The 10032-nt window shown below is 53.8% G+C and overlaps 1 protein-coding gene across 1 annotated transcript; it reads right to left on the bottom strand.

The window, feature by feature from the left end:
* Window positions 1–6671: 6671 nt before the first annotated feature.
* Window positions 6672–6961, bottom strand: LOC311593318 (small ribosomal subunit protein eS28-like; the record flags this gene model as incomplete). Its single annotated transcript, XM_084774530.1, has 1 exon — window positions 6672–6961. One exon carries the CDS (start codon window positions 6959–6961, stop codon window positions 6752–6754), a length of 210 nt encoding a protein of 69 aa, XP_084630656.1. The 3' UTR covers window positions 6672–6751.
* Window positions 6962–10032: the final 3071 nt, after the last annotated feature.

Genomic DNA, 10032 nt, shown 5'->3' with positions numbered 1-10032 from the left:
GGACAGGGTGAAGACATGGTGACAGTGGTCACGCAGGTGATTTGTGAGCAGGACTTTGTGCTGGGCTGTGGGGTGAACTTCCTGTAAGCTGAGGCAGGCATTGCCGGCATCACCGTCCTGCTGCCCCATGAGGGAACGCTTAGAGCTTCATGAGTGGAGTCTCTTGTCATCTACAACAGAGAAATCCCTGAAATGATTAAATGCCCTCTCGTTTTAACACATATTCATGTGTGTTGGTCCAGACAATGGATCAGAGCAGGAGAAACACTTGCCCTGCAGCAGGATGGTCCTGCAGGCCCCAGCCCAGCAGGGGCAGCATTTTCTTTCCTCTCCTCCACTGCCTTTGTGGACTTCATTGTGATAATCCCTCACTAACTGCCCCCCCCCACTTCCTTCTCTCTTTACAGCCACCTCAGAAGTCCCTTCACTGTGGTCCCTCCAGTCTCCCAAATGTGCAGGTTGTCCCTGCATTTTTAGATGCCTTATGAAGATGAAATTTGTCTTTTTTCCCCCCTGTGGAGGAGCAAACAGTAGCACCTGCCTTTCCAGGGGTGCCTGTGTCTCCAGAGGGGAGTTGTGTGGGAGGCTGGGGAGGTGAAGTGGCAGGTGTGTGTGTGTGTGTGTGTGTGTGTGTGTGTATTTGAGTAAAAAACAAGGTTCTGTTTCCTGGCTTGAAGTGTAGACTCCACTGAGGCAGCATAGCTGTGGAGAGGGGGCTGTCTCTGCTGCACTTCTGTTGGTGTGGTTTGACCGAATGCCCTGTCTCACAACCCCCACTGTTACACGAGGGCGCAGGCATCTTAACTGCGCCCCCATGGCTTTTATAGAGGGCTCTTCTGGCTCCTCGTGCCTCGTCCCTGCCACGGAGGCTGACTGCATGCGTGTCACGTTCCCCCTGTATCCTGGCAGCAGAAGCCCAGGCTTCTTATCAGCTGTAGTTCATTTGTAAATTATTAACCTTTCAAGAGCCAATATTTGCGCAGGGCCTTCCTTCCAGCCCGTCTGGAGCACTAGTGCTCGGTTGGGAGGCTGGGAGGAGGAGGTGGCACAGGAGCTGGGTCGGGGGAGAAGGGCCCCTGTCGCTCGGCGGGAGGTGGGCACCAGAAGTAGAAGCAGTGCAGCCAGACGAGGAGACTGGCAGGGCAGGGCGGGCAACTCTGGATGCTTGTGATCACCAGACTGCCGCGGAGAGGGTTTTCAGGCACTTCTGGGGACAGCACAAAGGAGGATTTCCAGACCAGGGACTGGGAACAACTCCAAGGTGTGGGAGCTCCAAATAAAAGGAGACTTGACTTGTCCCCATGTACAGTTAATCCCTTCACGAGTTTCTCCCGTGAGAGCCTTAGGAGCAGGACCTGTGGGGCTGGAGAGATGGCTCAGCAGTTAAGAGCACAGGCTGCTCTTGCAAAGGACCCAGTTTCGATTCCCAGCACCCACATGGAGACTCACAGCCATCTGTAGCTCCAGATCCAGAAGATATGGCGCCCTCTCTGGCCTGCCTGGGGACCAGGCCTGCCTGTGATTCTCAGACTTGCATTCAGTCAAAATGCCAGTACCTGTGAAATAAAAATAAAGTGCTTAAAAAATAAAACAAATGAAAAGATCTGGACCTGTGACTGTTAGGACTCATAGAAAAAGGAATTTATTTTGGTTTACAATTCCAGGGGGTAAGCATCAGTATGTCAGGGGAGCATGGCAGACAGGCATGGCAGCCTAAGCAGGAAGCTGAGCGCTCACATCCTCAACCACAGCAGAAAGCAGAGAGGGGAAACTGGAAATGGCAGGAGACCTTAAACTCTCAAAGCCCATCTCCACACCTTTCACCTCCCCAAACATCACTTCCAAGTGGGGACCAAGTGGCCAAGCACATTTCTCACCCAAAGCACCACAGTCTCAGAATGATCGGACTCTCAAGCCCGGGCTCAGCTTGCTCTACTCCCCACCTCTCCATCTGTACTTACAACTTATAAAACAATTATTATTTTTAAGTAAGAAACAATTGACTTTCCTAAAACAGTGGGTGGTCATGCTGGGAGGACTGTGAAGTGAGACAAAGGAACCAGAGTCCTTGGTGCTGGCAGGCTTGAGTTTCAGTCTCAGCATTACTTCATAACACACACCTTAGGCAGTTCTGAGGCCTGACGTCTTCCTCTGTAAAGCCAAGATGCACTGTCCCCCTCAACTGCAGTGAGGACCCAGGCTCAGAATGAGGCTCAGCATGTCGTGAGGACACAGTATGGACAGCCAACAGAACCGTCATAATCACCACCATGAAGACTAAGCAAGAAAGGCACCTTGGGGACCTTGTATGTGCTGACATGTACCCTGGAGACCTTGTATGTGCTGACATGTACCCTAGGGACCTTGTATGTGCTTGGAATGTACTGGGCACTTAAAGGGAAAAGCTATGGATGGTGATATTTGTACTTGCCCAGTATGCACAACACCCTGATTTTGATCCACATCACTACATAAGTCAAGCAAGATTGCACGTGGTTCCAGAACTCACAAAATGGGTGTGGGAAAGCTAGAAGTCCAGAGTCATTTTTGTTGCCAGAGTGAGTTCAAGACCAGCCTGGGCTACATGAGACCTTGTCTAAGAAGGGACAAAAAGAGAAAACTGGTCATTAGCAATAATTATAGTTAGAAATGATAAATTTAAAAACCAAGTCCTATCAAAAAGAGATCTGTCAGTTGGAGAGGAGACAGGAGTGCTGGTGTTTGTTGGTGTTGACATCACATTGGTTACTTCACCAGACTTTACAGACTTTTTTTTCTCCTTAAGAAAAGAACTTTAATCTTACAGACAAGTCGCCCAAAGTCCAGAGAGACTGTATGTCTCCAGCGGTCATCTGAGGCAGCCATGTCGAACTAAGATATAGCCTTAATAGTCTGCGATCCCACAGCCTGCACTCTTCCTCTTTTCAGAACCCACCTTTAGACATACACAAAGGGACACGGTGGGCTCTCTAGAAAGCCTGGCTGTTCTGGACCTCCCTGGTGTATCTGGAGACAGCTGGGCAAGCATGGCCCGAGGCTGCTCAGCAGGCCAACGTGTGGCTGCGGAGCACCAAGCACCACATGTGATTGTCACTTACAATATGGCATGGGGTGGTGGCAACTGTCCAGAGGACAGCTCATTGTTAGAAAGGCAGGTGACTGTTAGTGTAAGGAGAAGTAAAGGCAGACATGTGTGTGTGTGTGTGTGTGTGTGTGTGTGTGTGTGTGTGTGTTAGGAAGTATAGGAGGGATCTAGGGGAGCCTGGACTTGAAAGGAAAAGAAGGTGCTAGAACTAAATGCTGAGGGTAAAGTAAGAGCATAGGAGGAGGTGGGAAGAGTGTTCAGGGAGATGGAGGTGGGGATAAGGGGGGCCGGATGGAGCCACCGCAGACAGGGCTGGCTGCAGAGGATGCTGGGGAATGGTGGGCTGAGTAGGGTCACTAAGACAGAAGTGAAGTACAGAAATGGGTGCATATTAAATGAAGGGCAGGGCCGGGGCTCAGAAGTCCTTGAGTGCAGGTGTGGGAGCTTGGACTTTCTCCTGCGTCGTGTTCGTGGAGGAGCCATGGAAGAGAGGGCGGAGTGAGGCTCCTGTCTAAGGGAACCCGTGCTGGTGGTGGCAGCGATGGCTGATGGGGAAGCACAGGAGACCCAAGGATGCTGCTGCTGCTGCTGCACCTTAAAGGGACTTGCTGGCTGGAGGTGTGGGAGGGTAGGAGAGAGGATGGAAGATGGCTTCCCCAAGTTCTCCCTTAGACAATGAAGACCAAGATGGTACAATGAAGGAAGCACTCAGAGGGAAGGAAGGCTGGCGGTGAGGAGGTGAGTGGGCTGGCTGTGCACGTGGGGGGCGGTGAGGAGGTGAGTGGGCTGGCTGTGCACGTGGGGGGCGGTGAGGAGGTGAGTGGGCTGGCTGTGCACGTGGGGGGCGGTGAGGAGGTGAGTGGGCTGGCTGTGCACCTGGGGGGCGGTGAGGAGGTGAGTGGGCTGGCTGTGCACGTGGGGGGCGGTGAGGAGGTGAGTGGGCTGGCTATGCACCTGGGGGGCGGTGAGGAGGTGAGTGGGCTGGCTGTGCACGTGGGGGGATAGTGAGGAGGTGAGTGGGCTGGCTGTGCACGTGGGGGGCGGTGAGGAGGTGAGTGGGCTGGCTGTGCACGTGGGGGGCGGTGAGGAGGTGAGTGGGCTGGCTGTGCACGTGGGGGATAGTGAGGAGGTGAGTGGGCTGGCTGTGCACGTGGGGGATAGTGAGGAGGTGAGTGGGCTGGCTGTGCACGTGGGGGGCGGTGAGGAGGTGAGTGGGCTGGCTGTGCACGTGGGGGATAGTGAGGAGGTGAGTGGGCTGGCTGTGCACGTGGGGGGCGGTGAGGAGGTGAGTGGGCTGGCTGTGCACCTGGGGGGCGGTGAGGAGGTGAGTGGGCTGGCTGTGCACGTGGGGGGATAGTGAGGAGGTGAGTGGGCTGGCTGTGCACGTGGGGGGCGGTGAGGAGGTGAGTGGGCTGGCTGTGCACCTGGGGGGCGGTGAGGAGGTGAGTGGGCTGGCTGTGCACGTGGGGGGCGGTGAGGAGGTGAGTGGGCTGGCTGTGCACCTGGGGGGTGGTGAGGAGGTGAGTGGGCTGGCTGTGCACGTGGGGGGATAGTGAGGAGGTGAGTGGGCTGGCTGTGCACGTGGGGGGATAGTGAGGAGGTGAGTGGGCTGGCTGTGCACGTGGGGGGCGGTGAGGAGGTGAGTGGGCTGGCTGTGCACGTGGGGGGCGGTGAGGAGGTTAGTGGGCTGGCTGTGCACGTGGGGGATAGTGAGGAGGTGAGTGGGCTGGCTGTGCACGTGGGGGATAGTGAGGAGGTGAGTGGGCTGGCTGTGCACGTGGGGGATAGTGAGGAGGTGAGTGGGCTGGCTGTGCACGTGGGGGATAGTGAGGAGGTGAGTGGGCTGGCTGTGCACCTGGGGGGCGGTGAGGAGGTGAGTGGGCTGGCTGTGCACGTGGGGGGCGGTGAGGAGGTTAGTGGGCTGGCTGAGCACGTGGGGGGCGGTGAGGAGGTGAGTGGGCTGGCTGTGCACGTGGGGGATAGTGAGGAGGTTAGTGGGCTGGCTCTGCACATGTGGTGCTGGGAAAGCATCAAGCTGTGCACATGGGTGCTGGGAGAGCGCCAAGCGAGGACAACACTGAAACCCAGGAGGAAGTCAGACTGGAGCTGACTTTCTCTCAGGCACACCCCAACCTGTACGTGTCTCCCACCGTACCCCTCTACTTACGTGCGCCATGTGCTGGATTCTGTCTGTCTCTCAATGGACCAAGGGTGAAGGGCTTCCTTTAAGAGGCAGGGTCTGGTTGGGGCCGCTGTGGTCACTGGAGGCATGCCTTGGAAGGGGTGCAGACTTCTGTCTTCATAAAGTTCTCCCCTCAGGTATCTTGTTACAGTAACGGAAAGCTGGTGCAGCACATCATAGGAACACAGGACCGTGCAGATCACTGCTTCTTAGCCTTTCCATCCCGAGCCCTTTGCCACTGAGAACTCTCAACATGACCCTAGTACATGGGTATTTAAGTACACAAAGAACACACCTGGTATTTCATAAAGAGATTTCTTCTAGAAAGGAAAAGAAATCCTAGCTAGTACAATAAGACAAAAAATAAAAGCTTATTGAAAAAGAAGACACAAAACTGTCTTTTTTGTTTAAAAAAAAGATTTATCTTAAAACAATTTTTGGAATATTTATAATTTTATCATTTATTAACAATGAAAGCAAATTTCATACTAATGAGACTGATGTGCTTGTTTAATTTTACATAAAGAATTAAATCCTGGCAGAGTATTCAATACTGCAGGACTAAGAGCACAATTCAATGTTTTTCAGAGTTGATCGATACTTTCTGAGTTCATGGCCATCAATACTAGAGTGTTGTTTTGCAGAAATGCCCAGTGTAAAATGCCAGAACTATGTCAAAGGCCATCTCAGGAGCTGTTGGAAACTATGTCCTAATCCAAGTCAGAATCACTCAATCATTTTTTTAAAAGGAAACTCAAACAACAAGGTTTGAAGCCAAACCTTCTAACACACACACACACACACACACACACACACACACACACACACACAAATTCAAATGTCTACTAGGTACATGCTGGGGAATGATAGTAGGAACATAACTGGTTCCTGTCTTGTATAATTAAGCCACAGCTTTCCGTAAGAGCAGAGGGCGCTGTAAATACAACACAGCGTGGCTCTTTCTAACACGCATCTGCCTTGTGCCGTTTTTGGCAGTTATCTTTGCCACTGGTGTTGTCTTTTTTGTTTATTTGTTTCTTTTGTTTTGTTTTGCTTTGGTTTTTCAGGACAGGGTTTCTGTGTATAACCTTGGCCTCCTTGGACTCATTTTGTTGACCAGGCTGGCCTTGAACTCACAGAGATCCTCCTGCCTCTGCCTCCACAAGTGGGATTACAGACGTGCGCCACCACGCCCGGCTGACACTGATATTGTTGACATGTGCAGTACAAAGCGGATGTTGGAAGCAAGGCTGTAGTACAGTCACATGATCTGACACGGGCATGCACAGTCAGAAACACCTCAGATGCACTATGCACTTGATTTTGAATTGGTTTTGGGTTGTTTAGAAATCTTTTACTCTTGTCATTTTTTCTTCTTTCTTTTCTTTCTTTTCTTTCTTTCTTTTTAAATACAAATGCTTTATTTAGCAGTTGCAGGTCATTCCATGGGTTAAGTGGTGGATATCCAGGACCCAGCAGCAGGGTCAGCGCAACCTCCGAGCCTCTCTTTCTGACTCCAATAGGGTGAGCACATCATCCTCTCGAATGGGGCCTTTGACGTTTCGGATGATAGAGCGGCTGGTGTCATCCATAAATTCCACACGCACCTGCGTGCACTGTCCCTGTGAACCGGTCCTGCCCAGCACTTTGGTCACCCTAGCCAGCTTTATGGGCTGCAGGCGGCTCGTGTCCATGATGGCGGCGATCTGGCAGAGAGCTTTCTTCTTTCTTTATAGATGACTCTTTATTCAGTTATGTGACCCCACACGGGGTCAGGACCCATAGCTAAAGAAGCTGGGGTGTAGAAAGCCCTGCGTTCCAGTCCCATCATGGCTCCCATCATCTGGGACCCCCCTCATCCTAAACGTCACACTTTCCTCATCCAGTGGATTCCTGCTTAGCATTTGAGATACAGATCAATAGTGGGAGGTAAACATCCCACACAGGCCCTCAAAATCCCTACTGTCCTCAGGAAAGATCCAATGCTGGCTTGATAGATCCCTGAGGTCGACCAGCAGCCCCTCTCCGAGCAGGAGAGTTTGCTTTTTCCCTTCCTCCATCTGCCTTTTCCTAGGTTTTAAGAAAAATCTTCTGGATCTTTCAAACCCAGGGCAGACCCTTCAAACCCAAGCACTTTCCTCCCAGTGATGTTCTGCAGGGGCACAAGGTGGCACTCCTGCGCGGGGGCTCCTCAGCCATTGCACTGCTGTTTGTGTTGTTTTATTGGGAATCGATCAGAAGTCAACATGACAAACTCAGATGGAGAACACTATGTGGGCTCATCACCCCTGGGATCAATGCCTTTCAGAGCGGAACCTAAACAATTAATACATAGAAAAAAGTAAGGAAATGGGTGGATCGCTGTGAGTTCGAGGCCAGCCTGGTCTACAAAGTGAGTCCAGGACGGCCAAGGCCACACAGAGAAATCCTGTCTCGAAAAACCAAAAAAAAAAAAAGTAAGGAAATGGAGAAATGGGAAGAGAGAGAGAGAGGAAAAGGAGGAGGAGAAAAGAGAAAAATAAAATAAGGAAGGAAACTGGGGACATGACTCCATGGTTAAGACAGGAGCCAGTTGTGTTGTGGTTTCCCACCTGTAATTTCAGCCTCAGAAAGACAAAATGCAGAGACAGGGGTGTCCCTAGAGCAAGGTAGCTAGTGAGCTAGCCATGTTGTCAAGCTCTGTGTTTGACCGAGAGACCCTGCCATAGTGAATATGGTGAAAGGCAAATGGTGGGTGATTCCTGACACCAACCTCTGGCTTCTACATGTGTGTGCATACATGTGCATGCACACCTATACACATGTGCCCTCACACATGCAAAAATGCACTCATGTAAAACACACACACACACACACACACACACACACACACACACACACACAAAAATGAAAACAGAAAAAAGGAAGGATTTGTTGAATGTCAAACATAGAAAGCCTTCTTTTTTTATTTTTTTATTTTTTGAGACAGGGTTTCCCTGTGTAGCCTTGGCTGTCCTGGACTCACTTTGTAGACCAGGCTGGCCTCGAACTCACAGCGATCCATCTGCCTCTGCCTCCCGAGTGCTGGGATTAAAGGTGTGCACCACCATGCCTGGCAAAAGCCTTATTCTACAGGTCACTCCACAACATTCACCAGCACCCAGCAAGGTGGCCAGTATTCTGTGACCTCAGAGTGAATACTTAGCCACACTTTGTAGTGCTGGTCCTCTGGGGATGGGGAGGGCAGACAGTTACCTAAGGAGTGACAGTGCACTGGGGGGCGACATGGGGGCCTAAGGAGTGACAGTACACTGAAGGGCGACATGGGGGCCTAAGGAGTGACAGTGCACTGGGGGGCGACATGGGGGCCTAAGGAGTGACAGTGCACTGGGGGGCGACATGGGGGCCTAAGGAGTGACAGTACACTGGGGGGCGACATGGGGGCCTAGGGAGTGACAGTGCACTGGGGGGCAACATGGGGGCCTAAGGAGTGACAGTGCACTGGGGGGCGACTTGGGGGCCTAGGGAGTGACAGTGCACTGGGGGGCGACATGGGGGCCTAGGGAGTGACAGTACACTGGGGGGCGACATGGGGGCCTAGGGAGTGACAGTGCACTGGGGGGCGACATGGGGGCCTAGGGAGTGACAGTACACTGGGGGGCGACATGGGGGCCTAGGGAGTGACAGTGCACTGGGGGGCGACATGGGGGCCTAGGGAGTGACAGTACACTGGGGGGCGACATGGGGGCCTAAGGAGTGACAGTGCACTGGGGGGCGACATGGGGGCCTAGGGAGTGACAGTACACTGGGGGGCGACATGGGGGCCTAAGGAGTGACAGTGCACTGGGGGGCGACATGGGGGCCTAAGGAGTGACAGTACACTGGGGGGCGACTTGGGGGCCTAGGGAGTGACAGTACACTGGGGGGCGACATGGGGGCCTAGGGAGTGACAGTGCACTGGGGGGCGACATGGGGGCCTAAGGAGTGACAGTGCACTGGGGGGCGACATGGGGGCCTAGGGAGTGACAGTGCACTGGGGGGCGACATGGGGGCCTAGGGAGTGACAGTACACTGGGGGGCGACATGGGGGCCTAGGGAGTGACAGTGCACTGGGGGGCGACATGGGGGCCTAAGGAGTGACAGTGCACTGGGGGGCGACATGGGGGCCTAGGGAGTGACAGTACACTGGGGGGCGACATGGGGGCCTAGGGAGTGACAGTGCACTGGGGGGCGACATGGGGGCCTAGGGAGTGACAGTACACTGGGGGGCGACTTGGGGGCCTAAGGAGTGACAGTACACTGGGGGGCGACATGGGGGCCTAAGGAGTGACAGTGCACTGGGGGGCGACATGGGGGCCTAGGGAGTGACAGTGCACTGGGGGGCGACATGGGGGCCTAAGGAGTGACAGGGCACTGGGGGGCGACATGGGGGCCTAAGGAGTGACAGTGCACTGGGGGGCGACTTGGGGGCCTAAGGAGTGACAGTGCACTCGGGGGCGACTTGGGGGCCTAGGGAGTGACAGTACACTGGGGGGCGACTTGGGGGCCTAGGGAGTGACAGTACACTGGGGGGCGACTTGGGGGCCTAAGGAGTGACAGTGCACTGGGGGGCGACTTGGGGGCCTAAGGAGTGACAGTGCACTGGGGGGCGACATGGGGGCCTAAGGAGTGACAGTGCACTGGGGGGCGACATGGGGGCCTAAGGAGTGACAGTGCACTGGGGAGCGACATGGGGGCCTAAGGAGTGACAGTACACTGGGGGGCGACTTGGGGGCCTAAGGAGTGA

This window comes from Acomys minous (genome assembly GCF_964271855.1).
Source record: "Acomys minous genome assembly, chromosome: 1".
Taxonomy (NCBI): domain Eukaryota; kingdom Metazoa; phylum Chordata; class Mammalia; order Rodentia; family Muridae; genus Acomys; species Acomys minous.
The sequence above is the reverse complement of the archived record's forward strand: the minus strand, read 5'-3'. Positions and strand labels throughout refer to the sequence as shown.